Below are 24,398 nucleotides of genomic sequence, written 5' to 3'. Positions count from 1 at the left end.
CTAAGATTAAAGCCTAATTCTGGTGATGCACCCAGGTGACATATGGACTTATCTAGAGCCGTAAAATCTCCAATACTACCTGTGGCGCTCCTGGCCTCCACTTGTGATTTGGCAAAAGCCATGACGTTGGAATGTTGGTCGCTCGGATCATACACCTCTCCCACAATATAATAATAAAGTGTGTGCTCGCATGCTCAATAAACTTGTATATTTAATTCTTAGTGAAAAATAAAAATTAGTCATTTAAAACTAATTAATAGTACCAAAAGATTTTAAATACAACACAACCCAAGTTATCCATAGGCCACGAGTCTCCAAATATAAGTTAGTGGATATTACAATCATGTAGTCTTTTTATAAAATTCAAAACACAAAACTTAGTCAAAATAGGGAAAAATCTCCAAACCTAAATCCTCTGGCAGTGTCGTATCTCCATGTTCATAACCACCACCAAACTCTTCCTCTGTATCAAAACTGATTTCGAGGAGGTTGGACCATTGTGGGACAACGATGGTAAAGTTTTGAAAATTCTCAGTGAGTCTAAGACTAACCCTAAAACATGCATGCCAGTAGAAATGAAAATATAATATTTGACATTTCACAATTAATCAAAACCAAATTTAACCAAATAACAGTCAATTTCATCCAACAGGATTTCGCATAACGAAACTCAAGTATTGACCAAAATTTTTCACGCAAGTATTACATATCCAAAAATACCAATAAAAAATATTCATTCTCTTAATGTGTGCATCACGGTCTCCCCTACATGGACCATCCACACACCCTAGCCCCCTTCGCCACATCATGGGTAATGGTCGTGCATGTGACTTCATTACGAGTGACGCCTAGCTTCATGCATCATCCTTGACCATGACGTCCTTTGGCCACCGCCATTAGAGATGCCACAGCTTCAACTAGAGAGTATTACCGTCTCACCCAAGCCAATTGTGGCCCAGCAACAACCCAAGGGCTATCACTCAGTACCGTGAGCTATCGAGTGGCCACAGGAGCTTCACTAGATATTGCCCCATTTCAGCTTTAGGTCATGATACTCACACACCCACATAAACCCTGTTTATTTTAAACGCTTACATACCCACACTATTTGAAAATAAAATAATCAATTTCAAACCAAAAACCTAGCAAAAAATTTTCTAGTCAATTTATAGGGCTTAAAACAATCCAATGATAACAAATCTAGCAAACAATTCCATGTTATAAGGAAGTCCAAACGTAAGAAATTCCATTAAGAATTTACATGCTGAAAAATATTGCAATATGAGGAATTTCTAGGAAGCATTCACAAGTTATAAATAATTGTAAATGTGGAAAATTCTAACAACCAATAGCATGTAGAAAATAAATGCAAATGTGACAAATTCTAGCAACCATTTACATGCTAAAAAACAATGTGAATGAGGGAAAAATCCGAGCAAGCATAACTTGGAAACAATAGAAATAAAACACGAAATTTCACAACACCTTTGCATCCAAACAATAACTATAAAATCACAATCCCAATCAGTACAAATCCAAACAAAAACTCAACTATACACATCCATAAACATCATCCTGTGGGTTATATCCAACAACCAACGTTTTCCCAACAAGTTATAGTTCCCAAAGACAACTGGCCCCATGTAAAACTACATCCCATGGTTCATAGCTCAATCGAGAACCAAACACCCAAAGAACAGTGATACAATAGCAATTCCATAGATGATTTCAACAATAATACAAGACAAATTCCATAATAGAAACCAACACAACCAATAAACTTCACAACCATATAACAGAGGCGCATGACCATAACCAGAGACCGGCAATAGCAATTCCACAATCACTCAACAGAGGTACAACCATCTCATAACCCACATAATAAAGATGCAGGGCCATATCAGACGCCAACAACAGCAATATCACAAATCACATAATAGAGGAAATCAAAAGGACAGGAAGCTGAAAACTTTGACAAATTCGATTTTCAACATATTATAGGCATGTAGAAGAGAGATCAATAACACAAAATTTGCATTCCCAACAGCAATATATTTGGATTTCAGTACCAAGCATCACTTACCTCCATGCAGTGGGGGGAAATCTTTGGATGATTGTCGGTGTTTCGAACTTCACGCCGAATGCCACTGCTTTTCCATCCTCGTGTGTGGTTTGGTTGAAGGTTGGAGGGCTTTGGGCAATTTATGGGCTTGGGTTTGACTCATAGGTGATGGGAGGCGGGTTTGAGTGATTGAAAGATGTTTTCCATTGATGAGGGTGGTCGAAAGTGCAACAATAGCTCTTAATTGAACAAAGTGGTAGAGGGCAAATCCTTAATAGGTGACACTTTGAGATATATCAAATCCTCCCTCAATGAACAAGTCTCTTCTCCTTGTGTCAGCATAACTCTTTTATTCGCTCTAAGTTGTTGCCATCTTGTCTTGTATGATTCTAACTTGATCATTCATCTCTTGAATTAGCTCTGATCCAATAAGCATGTTTTCACCCACTTCATCCCAAGACAGAGGTGGCCTACACTTTCTCTTGTACAAGGCCTCACAGGGTGCCATCTGAACGATCCCTTGGAATTTGTTATTATAGGCAAACTCTATGAGGGGTAGGTGATTTTACTAGCTACTCTTAAACTTCGTAGCACAAGCTCTTAACATAAGCAAAACCCTATTCCATCGAGCCATCTAATTTGTGGCAAATCAAAGAGTGTTTCAACCCTAAAGGAACCCTAAATACTTAGAATTCAATTGAAATCACAAAAGTTTGGTTGAAACCGAACCCCCAAACCCCAAACTTGTTTCCAAACCCTAAATTGATCCAATTTCTAGCTTAGTGTTTAATCACTTGATTAAATCACTTCCACATGCTATTAACCAATAAAATTCATGTTATGACATCATTATTCAACCTTTTAAATCTTAGAAATTTTATTGGGTCAAGAAAAATTAGATTTAGGCTTTATAGCGACCCAAACCCTAGCCGAACCCTCCTTAAAGCCCTAGTTGAGGCCCATTCGGTTAAAACCCATTAAGGCCGACAAAATTGAACCACCTTGGCAATGCTTGTGGAGGATGTTTCCCCCCATCCATGGTTGACCAAACTCTACCCAAAGAAGCCCCTATTTGTACTTGATGTGAAGGCAAAAACCACCTTATCACCACATATTCACACGGCAGCTTCAAACAGCAATACCATAGGTTGGTTTTGCCCTTTATTTTGGCTGAACCACCATCACTTAAGTGTCATTCACAGCCCTATAATCATTCCTCAGATGTGTAAGAAGGTGTCCAGTCCAGTCCAATTGCATTTCATCACTTTCTCACATTTTTCTTGGAGAGAAACCTAGAGGTTCTCTTGGACAGCTTTCCTGATTCTTTTGGCTCGTCATTTGTGAAGCATTTTTGACTATTTTCTCATGACATTCCCTTCACTAAAGTTCTTTCAATTTGAATCTAGCTTCTTTCAGTGTCTTTGATGTTCATTTTTATGGTCATTTGATTAGTAAAAAGATGTTTTAACCATGAAACGGTCGTTCTGGTCTATAAACTGTACAATGCTTGATATTTTAGAGTTTTTGACCAATCTATTGGAAGGTTCTTGGTATGAAATTTTTATAGAGTGTAACATGTTTATATGAAGTTTTTATGAGGAGTAGTTTCATTTTAGAAGCTTTTGATGAAATGTTTCTAAGATATAAAAAGATAGAAACTGGAAGGAGTAAAACAATTTATGTTTTGTGAATGCTTGGATCTTTGTGGTTCAATCATGCTCCAATGGCTTTGATATTTTCATATGACGCTCCTAGGTCTTTAATATATATTTTAGGATGTTAGTTTGAAGATTGTTTGTGTTGATTTTTAAAGATATGATTTTTATGCATGAGGACACTCGATTAGTCCATAAAGTTGAGGATTGTGGTTAGATCCATGTTTTAGTTTACGTTTGGCCATGTGATCTTGAGTTTAATGCTTGGATTTACTTTAGGACATGTTTTTAAACCATGTGACGTTGTTGGTTTGTGCTTTCTGTCATGGTATGTTTCATATCAAGTGGGTTGATCAAAACCAAACTTTGAGAAAATCTATTTTTGGATAAGTCTTGAAGCCAAGTACTTCTAGATGAATTTTGTGACTTTTGGTGACTTTTACTTGATAAATCAAAGCATGTTAGTCCTTAGGAGTGTGTTTATGACATATTGAAAGAAATGTTTTGAACTTTCGGAGTCCTTATAGATGTTTTAGAAAGAGGCAAAACCTTTAGATTCAAGGGCTATGTTTTAGTTAACCCTTTAATCTCAAGGTTTTACAAAGATTTGTGTTTTTATGAAGTGGATTTGTGTTGAATGTTTTATTATGATTTTTAAACAACGGATGTGATCATCTATGTTGCAATGTCTTGGTTTTAAGCATAAGTTATGAGGTTGGATAGACTTGCACAGAAAATCAAATTGTTTTGCCGTTGAAGGTTTCGGCCTTAGTGTATTTGTCACGGTTGTGATTTTTTATAAATTATTCTAATTATATATTTAGATTTAGGATGAGATTTACATGAGGAATGTAAATTTTGGTGAGTTTTGGAGCTAAGGTGCAAAATACTTAAGTTAGGGATAAAATGGTCATTTTCTACATGTAGAGGGTAAAATGGTAATTTTATTCTAGGATAGTATTTTCTATGTTTCTAATTTATTAGTGATGAACTTCTAATATGTAGAAATCCTTACTTACAGTTTCTCGTATTTTGTGCTTTCTCCGTAAACACAACAATCAATGTAAATTAACTTCTAACTTACTGCCAAATTACAATGCAGTTTATATACTTATGTTATCCTATATGTCATGCTACGTTATGTAACTATATGTATGACTATTACGCATGTTATATTCTGTCACGACATATGTATCCGTCAACTAATTATTTTGTCATGAAATATTTGTCTTTTACACTATATATTCTGTCACATAATGTTATCTGTTATATGTCATGTATTGTTATCTATTACACGTTATGCCATATCACATAATATTTTTATGTTATATGTTATACCATGTTACGTACTATTGTCTGCTACATGTTACGTCAAGTCATTCATCTCACGTACATGTCACATTACATTACGTCAAGACATCTGTTATTTCATTTCATGCCACATCATGTCTCAAGAACAGTTTTCAAGTCAAGTCAAGTTTGTTCACGTTTATCACAACTCTGAGCGCTAGGTTGGGATAATATCCTAGTGAACTCTTTTGTTCACACTTGAGTGTCTAAACTAATGTGAAATTCCCTAGATTGATGAGGTAATGATCAACAAGCTTTGAATTGGGCCTAACTAACTGGTCATCAGAGCAAAGTCAGGCACTAATGTCGATGGTGCCACCCACATTTCAATTTCATGTTATACGTACTCGTGTTGGTGTAGATACCTAACACAGGATACGTACATTACATGCTCCATAGCAGGTGTAGATACCTGTGAACGGGCACATATGTTAAAGCACTCATAGCTGATATAGATACCTATGTTGTGATGCAGTAATCAGTAGAGACACGCAGATCAAGGGAAACCGTGTAGCACTCACATGTTCACGTTTATTAATCATGCTTTACTTATTGAACAAGTTTTCAAGTTCATGCATATCACGTTCACACTCATGTTATTTAACGATCAGTTCTGTTCATGTCAAGTCAAGTTCATGTTTCAATTCACGTTCAGTTCATGTTTCAGCTCATGTTTCAGTTTCAATTTCAATTCACGTTTAGTTCATGTCATGTCAAGTTTCAAGTTCAAGTCATGTCAGTTCATGCCATGTTAAATGTCAAGTCATACCATATTTATTTATGTATGATTATCCATTCATGCATTTACTGCCATGCATGCATTTGTAAACTATATGTTAAGTTTCCTGTTAACTAGCTCAAATTTGTACTCAAATCTCACCGTGGTAGTGCTAACTACCATTACTCCCGAATGATAAGCAATGTGCCAGGATCAAGAGATGGAGCGAAACCTGGCCGATTAAAGGAGGTCGATTAGGGAGCGCCGATGTGATGCTGAGCTCGTAGCCTCCATGATTACATTTATAAATAGCATTATGGAGACCCTAGTCGAGTTATGCGAGTTGATCGAAGGACTAGCCCAGTAGTTTATTTTGCTTACTGTATCTATGGAGTTCTGTCTCCCATACATTTGAGATTGCAGTTATTTTGAGACTTATGTTGTACTCATGGGTGTCTATCATTTCAATGTTTATGGATTATGTTTCAAGTATTTGGGATATTATTAGTTTGGCGCATAGTATTGCTAAAAAAAAAGTTATCTGCTGTGAATATTGCATACTGTTAGATGCATGCTAGGTGCATTGCATCTCCTTTTTTTTTTTTTTAGTAGCTTCTTTCATTAATAAGAAATGATTACAACATAGAATCTGACCAAATAACTTGGGCAATACGTTTGGGATAAGAGCCCCACCAAGTTATCAAATCATCTATATTCCATGCAAATTTAGCCAACCCATGAGCTACACCATTGCCTAAATGGCTATTGTGTTGAATAGAGCAAATAGGAAATCTCAACATTAGTTGTTTAATCTGCTGCACCAGATTGTCGTGGAGAGATCTTGATGTATTTTCACTTTCCACTTCATTCATCATAAGAAAGGAGTCACTTTCAATAACCAAGTGTGAAATTCCAAGGGGAAAGCAAAACTGGAGACCTCTCAAAATTGCTAGCATCTCTATTTCAATTGGGTCATTTACTTTGTTTTCCTTTTTACTAGCCAAGAAGATGATTTTAGCCTTTGCATTTCTGAGAATAAGACCCACTCCTGCACTCCTCTGGTTTGCAAACACAGCCCCGTCCACATTTAGCTTTAGAATTCCATGTTCAGGAGGCACCCATCGACAAGCTCTCCTAGGTCCTTGAGGAGCAAGAACCTGCAAGTGAGCCTTGTGGGTGGACATGGCATTTTCTGTAGCTTGTAGAGTAGGTATGACCATGTCTTCATGGATCATCTAGTTCCTCCTGTGCCACATTCCAAGAACACCTTCTCTAATTCTACATTGATGCCTCTTTGCTACACATTCATTGCAAAGTTAAACCAGCTAGTATTCATAGCCTCTGCTAACAGGTGAGGGAATAGAGTGGACCACACTACTCTAACTGTTGGGCAACTTAAAAGAGCATGAGTAGTGTCCTCTTCAACTTCCTTGCACCAACTACAAGTAGGTTCTTCAAGCACTTTTCGAGACTATAGATTCAACAAGGTGGGTAAACATTTTCTACATGCCCTCCAGCCAAATATCCTCACTCTGTTTGGCACATTCATTTTCCATAGTTTTTGCCAAAAGTTTCTCTGGATTTGAGCATCTGAGCTTTCTTCCCTATGGTCACTTTTCCCAAGTGATGAGAAGAATCTATAACCACTTTTTACACTGTATTCCCCATTTTTTTCATGCTCCCAGATTAAACAGTCTGCACAAGGGTCTGAACTTAAGATAATCTTGAAAATGTCTGCTGCATGAGGTGCTAGAATATGACTTTCGATCTTTGTTACATCCCACCACTTGGTATCTCTGTCAATTAAAGTGTCGACTGTATCATTCTGGTGGATCACTTCAAAGCTGGCAGGTTGAGGAAGGAGCTTGTGATGTGGAAGCTAGTAGTCTGACCACACATTGATAGATTTCTCATCACCTACTCTCCATCCATAACCTTTCATCAGGTTTTCTTTTGCCTCCCAAATTCCTCTCCAAACATGGGAGGGATTTGCTCCTAGTCTTGCTTCTTGGAACCTAAGCTTTGGGAAATATTTGGCCTTAAACATCTGATGTAGTAAAGACTATTGTTTAGACATGATTCTCCAACCTTGCTTCTCAATGAGGGCCATATTAAAGATCTGTAAATTCTTGAAACCCACCCCACCATTACCTTCAGTCTCACACATTTTCTTCCAACTAATCCATCGAATTTTTTTCTCATTCTTCTTTTGACCCCACCAAAAGCTGGCCATCATACTTTCAAGTTCGGAGCATAGTGTAGAGGGGAGCTTAAAATAGCTCATAGTGTATGAGGGAATAGACAAAGTCACTGGATTTATCAAGATTTCCTTGCCACCTTGAGACAACACCTTTTCTTTCCACCCTTGGAGTTTGGTCCATACCTTGTGTTTTAAGTCTAAAAATGTCTTTCTTTTTTCTCTACCAACCACAGGAGGGAGGCCAAGGTACCTCTCATACTGTTGATGCTAATTTACCCCCCAAAAATTAAGGATCTCTTGTTGTTGTTCATAGAGTACATTCTTGCTAAAGACCATGGAAGTTTTATCTTTGTTTACTTTTTGTCCTAAAGCCTTTTCATAGGCGTCCAACAGGATTTGGATCTGTACATTAGTAACCATATTTGCCTTACAAAATAGTACATTATTGTCTGCAAAAAGGAGGTGGTTTAGTCTTGGAGCTCCTCTACAAATACACAACCCTTCGATTCGCTTTGATCTCACAGCTTCCTTAAGGAGAGAAATCAACCCCTCTGTGCATAGCAAGAATAGGTAAGGGGAGATAGGATCGCCTTGTCATAGGCCTCGAGATGGGAAAATTGGGCCTTTGGGTTCTCCATTTACTAAGACTAAAAAGGAGACGAAGGTAGTACATAGCATCACCAACTTCGCCCATTTGTCATTAAAACCCATCTTAAGCATCACCTTTTCAAGAAAACTCCACTCTTCTATGTCGTATGCTTTGCTCATGTCAAGCTTTAGGGACATGTATCCTTGTTTTCCTTTCCTTTTCTGCCTCAAGAAGTGACCCATTTCGTATGCTACCAACACATTGCATCTTTAACTACCATGAACGGGGGCATGTAACCTTGTATTGCATGTCCCGAAGCTTTAGATGTCTATCCGATCCCAAGCAGAATCTGGGGGCGTCACAGGGTAGTATCAAAGCAATTCGTCTCGAGGTTAAATCCACATGTCCTTCATAATTGCACCAAATCTTAGGCTTGAAATTTTAGTCTTTCTTAGGCTTAAATTTCTTGAAGTATAAGAGCTAGTATGTGGTTTTGATACACGTGCCCATGTATTTTAGGAAGTGACACATGACTCTTGGTAGGATACCTCGGAACCCTGGTGGAGAGACATCAATCAAGAGAATCAAAATCTCCTGATGGATGGAGGATTTGCTTAAGTTGTATGTCTACTGACTGGCATGCGTAGACATCAATAACTATAGCAAGTGCACGCACCTAGACCCGAAGTTAGGGGTTATTCATATGAGAAGTTCCTGATCCACCGTTAACCCAATTTTTCAAGTAATGAAAGACCTTTGAAAGCCGAGAAGTGGATTATTGATCTCGAACGGACGAATGAGATATGCAATTGCATTGGATACCAGAAGGTACTATACACTGGATACCTAATCCAATGAGAAGCTAGAATATGGTGGGATACCCGAAGGTAGCTTTTGATAAGGGAACTAGGAACCCTCACTGCACTAACATGGGAGAGATTCAAGGAAGAGTTTGACAACAAATTCTTCCCAGATTTTATCTAACAATAGAAGGCGCAGGAGTTCGCGTCTTTAACTCAAGGCAGTTTAATAGTGGAGCAGCATGCTGCCAAGTTTATGGCACTAGGCAGGTTGACAACACACCTGATCTCTACATAAAGGATGCAGGTGTATAAGTTTCAAGCAGGACTTCAGCCTAGGATCCGTAGCCATGTGGCTTGTCATAAAATAGAGATGTACCAGGAGTTGGTGAACGTAGCTACAATAGCAGAAGCTAAACAGAGAGGTCTAGCAATCCAGGTCAATTTCGAGCGGAAGAGGACCATGCCATTTGCTTCAAGTGGTAGTGCCAAGAAGAAATAGTCTTTTCCAGCCCGGCTAAAGGCAAGGGAATAGCGATAGGAAGATAGATGTCGTATTTCCACCCACAATGCCCGAAGTGTTGAAAGCATCACCCTGGAGAATGTCGTTATGGAGATTGTCCGGTGAAGGCAAAGACCACCTCATCACCACCCATTCACACGGCAGCTCTAGAGAGCAATACCATGGGCTAGTTTTGCCCTTTCTTTTGGCCAAAACCACCATCACTCAAGTGTCATTCACAGTGCTCTCATCATCCCTCAAATGTGTGAGAAGGCAACCGGTCCAGTCCCCTTTCATTTCATCACTTTCTCACATTTTTCTTAAGAGAAACCTAGAGGTTCACTCGGACGGCTTTCGTACTTATTTTTGCTCGCCATTTTTGAAGCCTTTGTATTTATTTTCTCTCAAAGTTACTTCACAAAAGTTGTTCCAATTTTAGTCTAGTTTCTGTGTATATCTTTTATGTTAATTTTCATGGTCATTTAATCGATGAAAAGTTGTTTTAACCATTGAAAGGTATCTTTTATATTAATTTTCATGGTCATTTTTTGAGTTTTTGGTCAAGCTATTGGAAAGTTCTTGGTACAAAATGTTTGTGGAGTGTAGTTAACATAAGAAATTGGAAGGAGTAAAATAGTTTCTGTTTTGTAAAAGTTAGGATCATTTGTGGTTAAATCATGCTCCAATGACTTTGATATTTTTATATGATGATCCTAGATCTTTAACATACATGTTAGCATGTGAGTTTGAAGATTTTTTATGTTGATTTTTAAAGATATAATTTTTATGCATGAGGAAATTCGGTTAGGCCATAAAGTTAAGGTTTGTGGTTTGATCCATGTTTTGGTTTAATTTTGGCCATCTGATCTTGAGTTTAATTCTTGGATTTACTTTAGGACATGTTTCTAAACCATGTGATGTTGTTAGTTTGGTGATTTTTGTCATGGTATGTTTTGGATCAAGAGTTTTTGGTGAAGTATTGAAGCTGAGTACTTTTAGATGAATTTTGTGACTTTTGGTGATTTTTACTTGATGATTCAAAGCATGTTAGTCCATAGGAGTGTGTTAAGGACATATTGGAAGAAATTTTTTTAAATTTTGGAGTTCTTAGAGATGTTTTAAAAGAGGCAAACCCATAAGATTCAAGGTTATGTTTTAGTTAAAAAGTTTAGAACTTTTTGTTACAAAGATTTGTGTTTTTATGAAGTGGATTTTTGTTGGATTTTTTATTATGCTTTTTAAACATAGGATTTTATAATCTATGTTGCAATGTTTTGGTTTTAAGCATCCATTATGAGGTTGTATAGAATTGCAACGAAAATGAAAGTGTTTTACCCTTGAAGAATTCTGCCTTAGTGTATTTGTAGTCTGACTATTTCCTTCACATATAGCCGGGCCAACTTTCCTAATGTGTCTATGTTAGTGACTGGCAGAAAATGAGCTGTCTTGGTTAATCAAGCTATGATCACCCACATTGAATTATTTATGCTTGAGTTCTTGGAAAGCCGACTACAAAGTCTATGGCTATATCGTCTCATTTTCATTCAAGGATCGATTGAGGTTGTAGGTTTTTGGTTGATCTTTGATGTCTCACTTTTACTTGTCGATAGGTAGGGCACCTTTCGACAAACATTGATAAATCACTCTTCATTCCTTCCCATCAAAAGCCTTTCTTCAAATCCCAACACGTCTTCGTACTTCCTGGATGTACCAAATATGGTGCAGCATGGGACGCTATAAGTATCTTCTCCTTGACCTCGAGATTCGAGAGGATCACCCTTCAGTTCTAGTACAATAGGGTACTATCCCTATTGAGACTATAATGCATAGGCCTTTTCGACTTCCTGACCCTTCTTCGAATATCCAACAGTTTCATGTCCCTTCTCTATTGAGTTTTCAACTCTTAGAATTCTATGACTCTAGCTACCTGCTTAGAGGCAATGACCTCTTCCTATTGTGAACTCACCACCAACAATCTACTCATTCCAAAGAGGAGAGAATCCACCTCTGACGATTCAGCTACATCCTCCATTTAAGGCTTCTGACATAGTGCATCGGCAACCAGGTTAGCCTTCCCAGGGTGGTACTTTTTCTTGCACTAGTCGTCTCTGATTATCTCCAACTACATGCTCTCCCTCATATTAAGATTCTTCATAGTGAAGAGGTGCTTCAAGATCTTGTGGTCTGTATACATCCCACAATTTTCCTAGTACTAGTCATAGGTGGACCATGTGGTCCTCCAGATCTTGCTAATAAACTAGAATGTCATCCAAAAGAACCATCACAAATGAATCCAAGAAGGGCCTAAACATCCTATTCATAATATCCATGAACTCCATGAGTTCATTGGCCAATCCAAAAGGTACCACCCTGAACTCATCGTGTTTGTATCTTGTTCTGAATACAGTCTTGGGCACATCTCTCTCCATGATTCTCAATTGGTAGTATCCTAACCTAAGGTCGACTTTTTAAACTACTACTACTCGTTGTAGTTGATCGAATAGGTCGTTGATCCTTGGCAAAGGGAACTTATTCTTTATTTCCACCTTATTAAGTTCCTAGTAATCTATGCACATCCTTAGACTCTCATCCTTCTTAAATAATATCGGTGCTCCCATGGTAATGAACCTAGTCTAATAAACCCCTTCACCATAAGCTCTTGCAGTTGCATCTTCAACTCCTTCAATTCAGATGGCACCATTCAATAGGATGCTCTATGTACAGGAGTTGCTCCCAATTCCAAGTCGATTGAGAACTTGATTTCCCAAACAGGTGCCAACCCTAGAAGATCATTGGAGAAAACTTCTGGGAACTCCACGTCGACTGGAATCCCTTTTACCGACTTTTTTCTGTTGGTTTTAACACCACTTGAACTAGGTATGCTTCTTGGTACTCACCAGATATTGCTTCCAAGTTTCAAAATAGGTTTAATAGCACAGGGAGCTTCCAAGGTCATCTCCAGAGGGAAAACTTTGTCAACACAATAAATCAAGCAAAAAGGTTCAGATGAAAAAGAACACTAAAAGATGGTAACATATGGACATTCGTAGTTGGATGGGTTTAAGGTTACTTATTGTGAGAATGGGACGAACTATGTACTTGGAATTTGTACAATTTGTAGGATGAGTTTGTATTCAAACATTAAGAATGAGGGACTATAATTACTCTAAAGGAAATAAAACATGAATTCAAGTTAAAATGAAAACTGCTTTTGCACTCTTTAATTTATTGGAAAAATGAGTTGATGAACAGAAACTAGTTTAGAATACTCTCCTGCCATTACTTTTTCGATTCCCCAAAGGTTCTAAACTATTTTCTCTAGGGACACAGGGTTAGGGTTTCCTAAACCATCGAGATGTTGGTCACGGGGTGCATCAACTTGTATCAAACCAGTCATAATATTACAACATAAACTCAGAAAAAACATGCAATCTCATATTATAGCACCAATAAAAATAAATCCTTCACTATTTTAATCATCCTTTTCATTCTAAGACCCTAGGGCTGAGGGATCCTTGATTATTTCAAAGTCCTGATGTTTCATGAGTCTATAACAGGTCAAGAACAAGAGATCCTTCAGAAACCCACAGTGAATCAGGAATGAAAATACAGAGATAGAGTCTTGCTAAATATCACAGCAACCAATAATACTCAGAAGAAGGAAGAAAACCTCATTCCCTGCAACCCTAGTTGCAGAGATTAGCCTAGAATCATCCTGTAAAAGATGATTCCAAAGCTTTACAGAAACCCTAACAAAGCAACACTTGTAATAGAAAGCAAAAGTAAATTAGAAAACACTGCAAGAATAGCAAATAATTGATGCCCGCATCCTTGCGCCTCGACCCCTTTTATCCTCACTTTCCTTCACCATTTCTCCCTCTCTCTCCTTTAACCGTCACCTTCTCTTTATCTCCATTCTACCCTTTGGAAGAACTCGGCTTCTTAGCAGGAGAAATGTAAAGGGTTTGAGTGGTTGAAGGGCTTAATGCTTCAATGGACTCAAGGCTCAAAGGCTAAGTGGGGCTCGGGCTCTTGGGCCTTCAACATCTGCACAGTTAAACCTTCATTAGCCCATGACAAAAAAATAAGCAAGTGTTGAGAAAAATAACTCTTAAACTAACTTCACAGCCCATGAGACAAGGTCCATTTTATAAAAGTATAACATTTAATCATATTTGTATGACCAATCAATCTCAACTGCCTTACTTTAAACAAATATTTTAACAAAATGTCCTCACAATCACACCCCCCAACTTGCCTTTTGCTAGTCTCATAACAATGATGGATAATATTTTCAAACCATCATGCTTTTGTTCCCTACAATTAAGGTCAACTAATCAGTCAAGGCAGTGATGCAAATGATAAGTCCACAGAGAAAAAAATTGTTTCAAAAAGAAGGGGTTTATGCACTGAATTCATCCAATAACCAATTTGAGTGAGAATTAAAAAAAATGGGTGTTGCTGTCTACTGGGTGATGAAAGTGGGTATAGATTTCAAGGTTCGCCACCATAAGTCATTAATTGTCTCATAAATAGAAGATGCCTAAGTGAGATCTTTTTTTCTAATTCAAAACCATTGTAGTAATGGCTTTCATGCTACAACTCTTTAAAAGATCCTTTTATTTGTTCAAGAGATCCCGGAAGCAGGCAGCCTTTTCTGCTGCACTAAGTGTTTTTTTGTCTTTTCTTTTTTTTTTTTCTTCTTTTTTTTAGATCCCTCGCTTGTCCCTTTTCTAGAATACGATTAAATACTCACTTAACATTCTTCCTAAGCCATTAGGATATGGTTCATTAGAGTCTCAAACAGTTGCTTAGTATGATTAGGCTAATGACCAACAAAGTGTTTTCCCCAGTAATCAAAGTGTTAGTGTAAGCAGTACTCAACAGGACCCTTTGAGTGAAACACGGACTTTTCTTGGTGTAGAAGACATGCTCAAGGAAATAAACCCCTATCTTGACCCAAATTTTCATAAGTGATCAAACTCCTCTTTTTCATCTAGTCTGATCAAGGCGTGCAACAGAACAAAGGGAGCCAATGCTACTAGTTATAAATCAATCATTGACAATGCTTCTGGTAGGTCATTATGGTATGTAATAAATATAGAGAAGGATCAGGCATGTAGACTAGTTGGATCCTCACCCCTCTCCCCCCCCCCCCCCCCCCTAAAAAAAAAAAACTTAAGATTAGCATTTGTCCTCAATGATACAAAAAAAGCAGGAGAAACAAGGATCAAAATAATAATAGCAATGAAAGGACTAAAAACCTGAGTGAAGATGAAGGAGTAAGGGAGAAAGGAACAGAACATGAAATACGACCTAGCAACAACCTTATTAATAGCAGTATGTAATGGAAAAGATTTAAGCAACCAAAGATGCAATGGTGCTAAGAAAATGTAGTGTGGTTTGTTTAGATGAGAACGATGAAAGAAAAGGTTTGAGCCTTAGTCCATTCACTTTAAAAATGTTACCATTCTGAGGGCTAAGGAGTTCCACAGCCCCATGAGGAGATACAGATTTTACCAAGTAAGGGCCATTCCATCGGAACTTTAATTCTCCAGGGAAAAGATGGAGTCTGGAATTATATAGCAACACCTGCTAGTCTGGGTGGAAGGATTTCCTCTGGATGTGACTGTCATGGAAGTGTTTCATACACTCCTTAGACAACTTAGAGTTGTCATATGCATCCCTTATGAGTTCGTCATGTTCATCAATCTGCAATTTTCTTGATAAACTAGCTTGGTCAGTGTCACAATTGAATCGTTTAATGGCCCAGTAAGCTTGGTGTTCTATTTCTACAAGCAAGTGACATCCATTGCCATACACCAATTTGTATGGGGACATTCCCATAATTGTTTTGTAGGCAGTTCTATATGCCCAAAGTGCATCGGATAACCTCACAGACCAATCTTTTCTATTGGGATTGACATCTTTCTCAAGAATGTGTTTTATCTCCGGATTTGCTAATTCTGCTTGACCACTGGTCTGAGGATGATAAGGTGTGGAAACCTTGTGATGGATCCCATATTTTTTTAACAAAACAGTGGAAGGTTTATTGCAAAAATGGGTCCCATTGTCACTAATTATAGCTTTAGGCATACCAAACCATGTAAAAATATTTTCTTTAAGAAATTTTAAAACAATCTGATGGTCACATGTTCTTGAAGGTATGGCTTCGACCCATTTGGAGACATAGTCAACAATAAGCAAAATGTACAGGTATCCAAAAGATAAGGGAAATGGTCCCATAAAGTCTATAAACCAACAGTCAAAAATTTCTAGAATTAGAATGGGTTGCATTGGCATCATATTTCTTTTGGTAATGCCCCCAGTTTTTTACAAGGTTCACAAGACTTACAAAAATTGTAAGTGTCCTTGAACATGGTTGGCCAATAAAACCCACTTTGTAAGTTTTTGCCACAGTTTATGAGCTGGAAAATGCCCACCACAGGCTTCAAAATGGCAAAAAGTAAGAATGGCAGAAAACTCATCAAACATATCCTAATTATTTGGTCAGAGCAGTATTTGAAAAGATATGGATCATCGTAAAAGAAAAACTTAGTTTCAGCTTTCATTCTTCTGATGTCCTGTGCTGTCAAATGGGCTGGAGTTTGTCCTGTCACCAGAAAGTTCATCAAGTCAGCATACCATGGTAATATTTGAACTGAAAGTAATTGGTCATCAAGAAAAGTTTCAGAGATTGGAGGAGTTTGGACTGTTGAATTCAAAGTGAGGAGAGACAGATGGTCTGCTACAACATTTTCTTCCCCTTTCTTGTCTTTTATTATGCTGTTGAACTCTTATAATAAGAGGATCCACCTGATGAGTCTTGGTTTTGCATCCTTCTTGGTCAACAGAAACTTAAGTGCAGGATGGTTAGTAAAGATAATGACAGGATAAGAAGCAAGTAAGCCCTAAATTTCTCCAGTGCAAATACTATAGCCAGCAGTTTTTTTCCTGTAGTAGAATAATTTTTTTAGCACTGTTTAAGGTTTTGCTGGCATAGTAAATAACAGAAGGTAATTTATTTTTTCCCTGGCCTAGTGCAGCCCCAGCAGTAAAATCACTGGCATCACACATTATTTCAAAGGGTAATGTCCAATCAAGAGGTTGGATTATGGGGGCAGTAGTGAGAAAAGTTTTTAACTGGACAACAGCACTTTGACACTCCTCAGTCCATGTGACATTAACATCATGCATCAATAAATGGCATAAGGGTTTAGAGATTACACTAAAATTTCTAATGAATCTCCTATAGAAACCATCATGCCCTAAAAAAGATATGATATCTTTTACATTTTTAGGCACAGGTAGGTTTGAAATCAATTCCACTTTAGATTTGTCAACTTCAATACCCCTTGCTAACACAATGTGTCCAAGGACTATTCCCTGTTATAACATGAAATGACACTTTTTCCAGTTTAGCAAAAGTTGTTTCTTCTCACACCAGGCCAAAACAATTTGTAAGTTAGTTAAGCATGAATCAAAAGTTTTCCCAAATATTGAGAAATCATCCATGAAAACTTCAACTATGTCATCAATCAAGTCACAGAAAATGCTCAACATACACCTCTGGAAAGTGGCAGGGGCATTACAAAGGCCAAAAGGCATTCTTTTAAAGGCAAAAGTCTCAAAAGGACAAGTAAAAGGGTTTTTTCTTGGTCTTCAAGGGCAATTTCGATTTCATAATATCCAGAATATCCATCTAAAAAAAGTAAAAATCATGCCCAACCACTTTTTCTATGATCTGGTCTAGGAAAGGCAAAAATGGTCTTTTCTAGAAGCTGCATTCAGCTTCCTATAATCTATGCATATCCTCCAACCAATTGTTGTTTTGGTAGGTTTTAATTCCTCTTTGTTATTTTTCACTACAGTCATACCAGACTTCTTTGGTACCACTTGAATGGGGCTAACCCATTAGCTATCTACAATAGGGTAAATAATACTTATGTCTAGCAATTTCAGGACTTCCTTTTTTACCACTTCCTTTAGTGTAGGATTTAATCTTCTTTGCATTTTCCTAGAAGGTTTAGCCCCTTCCTCTAGATAAATTCGATGAGAGCAAGTCAGGGGGTTTATATCTTTCATGTCAGCAATGGTCCATCCAATGGTAGACTTGTGTTGCCATAGGACCTTATGCAACTTACCTTCTTGCTCAGCTGTGAGCTGGGATGAAATTATAACTAGGAAAGTTTCTTCAGGACCCACACATACTTTAGCTCCACTGGTAATGTTTTTGTAACACCCCGTATTTTTTTTAGTGTATTTTTAATGAAGGAATTATTTTTATTGATTCAAAATTTATTCTCTTGTTTTAAAAAATTATTTTTGAAGTGCTTTCTTTAAATTAATTATTGTTATGTGTTTAAATTTCTTCTCGAATTAAATTAACTTCTTGTTGCGTTTAATTATTTATTTTATTTTAATCACTGCGTTTGAATTATTTTATTTCACTTGTTGTTTTAAAATCGTTTCCGTTGGATCATTTTTTGTGACCCAAGATGTGAGGATTGGATCTCATTTCTTTCCCTATATTTTCTCTTTCCACTTTTCTTTTCTTCCTTTTTCTTTTTTCTTCTTTTCTTTTCTCTTCTTTTTTTTTTCTTCTTTATTCTTTCTTCCCCTGGCTCTCCCGCATGCTGCAACCCCCTCCCTCTCTCTCTCCGTCCGATCCTCCTTCTCACCCCAGCGCCACCGTGCGCTGGCGGTGGCCGACACTGCTCAGCTTCCCAGCACCTCCACCCACCGGCGACCTCCCCCTCATATTTCCAACCCCAGCCGCGCCGCCGTTATCCTCCAAGCACCACACGAAGCCGCGGCATTCCTTGCACCGCTGCGCCGCCGTCGCACCACCTCCGGCCACCATCTCTTCACCACATCATCCTCGACTTCCTAGCAACCCAATGGACCCAACCACACCTCCGATCTGTCACCGGTGAAGCCCCACCATCAATATTTCCGTTTTGGGTGTTTTTGCACTACAACCGCCTATTATGCCGCCACCCACGGCCAACCACCATCACCACTAGCTTCACCGACATCCCAAGGCCCTACCCTATCAATCTCGGGTCTTCGTTTGCACCCGTTCAAAAGTGGGTCTTTGAGACCCTCGGCCACAGTGCATTTGGCACTGTTTTGTTGCTGCGTTGCCGCTTCTAGCAACTCCGTGATCTTTCAAAAATTATATTATAGCATTGTAAGTATTTTTCCAAAGAACTTTTGATATTTAAATGTATTTCTGCGCTAATTCATATTTACTGTGAATTTATTGGTTGTGCCGGACTGAGTCCGAGGAGTAAGGGGATCGGTTGGATTGGATGATGGAGTTGTTTGTGTGAGATTGGTTTATGCTAGGAAATTTGTTGGCTGTTTCGGGTTTAAATATTGGTGTTTTGAGTTTGACGTTGTTCATGGTGAATATTTGGTGATTTTAGGAAGTGATGATATATTTTTGGATTATTGGTTTAGTGTTTTGGAAATGTTTAGAAGGGTTTGTTGGGGCCATTTAACATCTAGAAGTGTTGAGATATTTTTTTTCCTGTTGTGGAGTTGGGAACGGAGAGAGAGTAGTGTGTAGTGTTGTCTTGGTTAAATTGTTTACGATTGCTTGGGAGTATGAGCTGCTGAAATAAGTGTGAGTTAGTGATAACCGGAGTTGACATTGGTTATGATGCTTGTATTGGACAATACTGAGATTGGTATAGAATATTTTGGGTCAAAGTGTGGGCTGTCCAGATTGTTATTTGGTTGTTTGAGTTGGATTAAACTTGCTGAATTATGGTCTAGAAATTGGGTCTTAAGTTGTCTAAGACCAATTTTGTGTTGTTGGACTTTAATATTTAGTTTATATTATTTTTATGAATAGGTGACGAGACGGATAGAGACCGCATTCAAGTCATAGATGACGCACTGCAGGAGTCAGGTAAGCGGGGTTTCTATGCTAGGCCTTACACGAATTATTTGAGACTGAGGTTGATTTTCTGAAAACTTTGCATATTTTTGTGGTGAAATGAGAACTTTGGAAAAACAAAACCAACCTCGGTCGTTTATTTGCATACTCATGAAATTTGTACGAAAAAGAGAAAAATATCTTCTGACATGCATTGTGTAGACATGAGCTAAATTCTGTCATGTGATTTTTGAAATCTGAAAAATGAGCGATATTGAGTATATGAAAAGTTGTGCATTTATTTGAAAAGATGTTCTGGCTTTTGTGTTCAGTGTGTGTAAACTATCTGATTCTGTTTTGATACTTTGTATTATTTTGATATAACATCTGAAAACCTTTGGCATGGTGTACTGGTTTTCATATCTAAATTTGTCTATGCTTTGCTCTGCTCTGCTCTGTTATGCTCTGCTCTGTTTGGGTTAGTACCAACTTCTCTGTCTCTGAGTGCACCCACTTTGGAAACAAAGTGGTTTTATTGTGGTCTTTCCTGTATGCACACTCAGTGCTCCGAGAAGAATAAAGGAAAGATTTCACCTCTGTCTCTGTCTGGTTTGGCCACCGGGGTTAGCACAACCCTACCACGGGGGTGAAACATGGTCTCTGCTCTGTTTGATGCTCTGTTTGGATCTGATGATGATACTCAGTTTATGTTATGCCAAAGTATTATGGGTTTTACTTGTTTTAAAACCATCGCTCTGTTACTTTTGAAAGTATGTTCTGTTCTGCATGATAACTCTGGAAAATATTTTGTTCTGCATGCTATACTTTGTAAATGCTCATGTTTGCACGCTAGCATATGACTTCTGCTTACTGAGTTGTTGATAACTCACCCCCTATCTTCATAATATTTTTCAGATGATGTGGAAAGTCCAACTGAGGACCTGGATTAGATTGGTGAGCATGTTTAAGCTGGGAGAGGATGTTAGAAGAAGGAATTCTGATGTCCTTTAGTTTTAATGTCTTTTAGATTTAATTTTATCTTGGGCTTGGGCTTAATAAGACTTTTGAAGTTATTAGTTTGATTTGTTATGACTACCGGGAGATTTTTGGACTCCTTAGTTTATGTTGCTGTAGTAATGACTTTGTAGAGTTTCAATGTGGTTATTTAGAGTACTTGAGATTGAGTTTTGCTAAAAAAGTTTTGGAGTTTTATTTTTAGTTCATGTTCTTAAGTGACAGATAATAATTCTCCAGGCCAACCGGGCTTGGGGCGTTACATTTGGTATCAGAGACAGGTTTGAATTCTGCATACTATAAACCTTAGAGGTTTAGATTTCTGTGGGTTAATAGGGTGTAAAGATTTCAGTGTAGGAACTTGAGGAATTTAAGGATGATCGTGTGGATATTTAAGTTTGAGATTCTAAAAAAAAAAAAAAAAAAAGAAAAAAAAAACCTTGTGATTGATTTTGATGGGATTTGAGGATTTGGATTTTGCAAATTCTAAGAAATGATTTTTATAACATATCAGGTTTTAGATTCGGTAAGCTTATTCTGTAGGATGCATGACATGACTTGGAAATGATCTAAGGTTCAGCTTTTGAAGTTGACCTAAGTTTGATCGAAAGATAGGTTTGAGGTTCTGCTGACTAAAAACATTTGAGTTTTGGATATCCGTGGGTTTAGGAAGAAACTTCAGATTTGAGGTGTAGATTTGTATAGAATAAGAGCTGATTTTGTGAATATTTAAGGTTTTAAATTTTGCAGACTTTATGATTGAGTTTTGAGATTTTGAGGTTTAGAGATTTTAGATCCGACAAGCTTACTTTGTGGACTATAAGAGATAATGATTTTTTTTTTTGTGGTTTTGATTTTAAAGATGTACTGGAGTTTAGAGCGATGTTGGGTTTACAATATGAGATGATAGGAGTGACTACATGAGTTGGTTAAAGATGTGGCTAAGAATGGGTAAAATCATGTGTGCAGTACCAGAAAAGTTTAAAGGTTTAAATGGAAATTATTGTTTTTATTTATTTATTTAAATTGAATTTATTTAGTTTTGTTTGATTTTATTCTATTTGAATTGAAATTATGTTATTTTATTTATTAAGTTTATTTTATTTTGTTCATTTCGTTTGAAGCTGAAAAGCGGGTTAAAGATTAAATTATGGCAGGAATATGGTACGACTGAGAACGCTATTGTTATATTTAGCAGAGTAAGCTTGAACTTTTATAGACTTGGTGTGCATTTATAATATCAAGGTTTGAAAGGAATGGCATAGTCTGGGTGATCTATTTGGGGAGTAAGATATTTGAGATTTTCGATTTCATGGATGTATGACACGAGGCTTTAGAATAGAAGATTGTAAGTTCAACAAACTTTAAGGATAGACTTACAGAAATTTCAACAAAAGTTTAAGGTTTTGCAGACTTTAGGAAATGATTGTTATCATTTATTGTTTTAGATTTTGAAAGCTTCGGGAGTCGATTGTTTTATTATTCGATATAAGTTCATCGATCTTACAGATTTCGGAGAATGATTCTGGTATAATTTAAGGTTTTAGAATTACAGATTTGACGGACTGAATGGAAATGAGATTTAAGTTTTTAATTATGCAGGCTTGGTGTGCTAGCTGGATTTATTTTGGAGACTGGTTAGTATGTGACCATTATTATGGGGTTGATCGAAGTTAAGTTATTGATATAGGAATTTTCAAGGGGATTATTTCTTTGAGGATTGAAGATATTGGTCCAGTTTGGATAATAATTGTTATTAATTCGAGGTTTTAGTGACAGGTTTTGGGATTAGATCCATATTAGATTTAAAGATAATAGTTGGTGCAGATTCAGAAATGAATTCTTGGTAAGTTTGAGGAAAGTGTGTAATAGTTCATGGTTTTGGAGATCAAGAATTTTTCTACCAAATGTGGTGAAAGTTTTCTGGTTAATAGGTGATGAGCTACCTCGTACTCAATGGTGTTATGTTGTGATATAATTAAGGATTCAAACTTTGTGTTAATCATAAGGAATTAGTGGTGATTTGAAAATTTGATAAAGATACTTGTAATTAGAGATTAAACTTTTGGTGGTGCGGAATTAGGATATAATTCTTGTTGATTTTGAGGGAATAGGTCTGGATGATGGAAATGTTTATTGATGGTTAACTTTGGAAGTGGCTAATAGGTTACCAACTTGTAGAATTCAATGAAGGTTTGTGAGTTTTAACATAGGAGTCGATTAAGGTTAGCGCAGATCGTGTTACAATAATAATAATTATTGGGATTAATTGGATGTTGTATTAAGGCTCTTGTGAAAAGATGAGATTTTGGATAGCATAGCCACCCTAAGAATACTGGACGTGTTATGCCACTGGGGGACTTATACGAGTATGATGGAATTGCCTATGCAAAGAGATTTGAGTGAACATTACTCCTGCTTGTTGGGAGTTGTTGATGGCATGATCCTTTCGAGCGTGTTTTGGTTTGTATCTTCTATCCTACTTTAGCGTCATGTTTGACCATGCAAATTTCGAGGACGACATTTTTTTAAGGGGAGAAGGATGTAACACTCCGTATTTTTTTTTAGTGTATTTTTAATGAAGGAATTATTTTTATTGATTCAAAATTTATTCTCTTGTTTTAAAAAATTATTTTTGAAGTGCTTTCTTTAAATTAATTATTGTTATGTGTTTAAATTTCTTCTCGAATTAAATTAACTTCTTGTTGCGTTTAATTATTTATTTTATTTTAATCACTGCGTTTGAATTATTTTATTTCACTTGTTATTTTAAAATCGTTTCCGTTGGATTATTTTTTGTGACCCAAGATGTGAGGATTGTATCTTATTTCTTTCCCTATATTTTCTCTTTCCTCTTTTCTTTTCTTCCTTTTTCTTTTTTCTTCTTTTCTTTTCTCTTCTTTTTTTTTTCTTCTTTCTTCTTTCTTCCTCTGGCTCTCCCGCATGCTGCAACCCCCCCTCCCTGTCTCTCTCCGTCCGATCCTCCTTCTCACCCCAGCGCCACCGTGCGTCGGCGGTGGTTGACACTGCCCGGCTTCCTAGCACCCCCACCCATCCGCGACCTCCCCCTCCGGTTTCCAGCCCCAGCCGCGCCGCCGTTAGCCTCCAAGCACCACATGAAGCCGCGGCATTCCTTGCACCGCTGCGCCGCCGTCACACCACCTCCGGCCACCATCTCTTCACCACATCATCCTCGACTTCCTAGCAACCCAATGGACCCAACCACACCTCCGATTTGTCACCGGTGAAGCCCCACCATCAATATTTCCGTTTTGGGTGTTTTTGCACTACAACCGCCTATTGCGCCGCCACCCACGGCCAACCACCATCACCACTAGCTTCACCGACATCCCAAGGCCCTACCCTATCAATCTCGGGTCTTTGTTTGCACCCGTTCAAAAGTGGGTCTTTGAGACCCTCGGCCACAGTGCATTTGGCACTGTTTTGTTGCTGCGTTGCAGCTTCTAGCAACTCCGTGATCTTTCAAAAATTATATTATAGCATTGTAAGTATTTTTCCAAAGAACTTTTGATATTTAAATGTATTTCTGCGCTAATTCATATTTACTGTGAATTTATTGGTTGTGCCGGACTGAGTCCGAGGAGTAAGGGGATCGGTTGGA

At 37.6% G+C, this 24,398-nt stretch overlaps 1 protein-coding gene across 1 annotated transcript; it reads right to left on the bottom strand.

Moving 5' to 3' along the window:
* Window positions 1-6,420: 6,420 nt before the first annotated feature.
* LOC121242229 lies at window positions 6,421-7,005 on the bottom strand. Its single transcript, XM_041140121.1, has one exon. The coding sequence runs from the start codon at window positions 7,003-7,005 to the stop codon at window positions 6,421-6,423; it is 585 nt and encodes a 194-aa protein (XP_040996055.1).
* Window positions 7,006-24,398: the final 17,393 nt, after the last annotated feature.

This window comes from Juglans microcarpa x Juglans regia, chromosome 8D (genome assembly GCF_004785595.1).
Source record: "Juglans microcarpa x Juglans regia isolate MS1-56 chromosome 8D, Jm3101_v1.0, whole genome shotgun sequence".
Classification (NCBI taxonomy): domain Eukaryota; kingdom Viridiplantae; phylum Streptophyta; class Magnoliopsida; order Fagales; family Juglandaceae; genus Juglans; species Juglans microcarpa x Juglans regia.
This window is presented reverse-complemented; position numbering and strand designations above follow the sequence as displayed.

Excerpts from the sequence above, each read along its gene's own strand:
- LOC121242229 (XM_041140121.1), bottom strand. The coding sequence starts at position 7,005 with ATGGTCATACCTACTCTACAAGCTACAGAAAATGCCATGTCCACCCAC.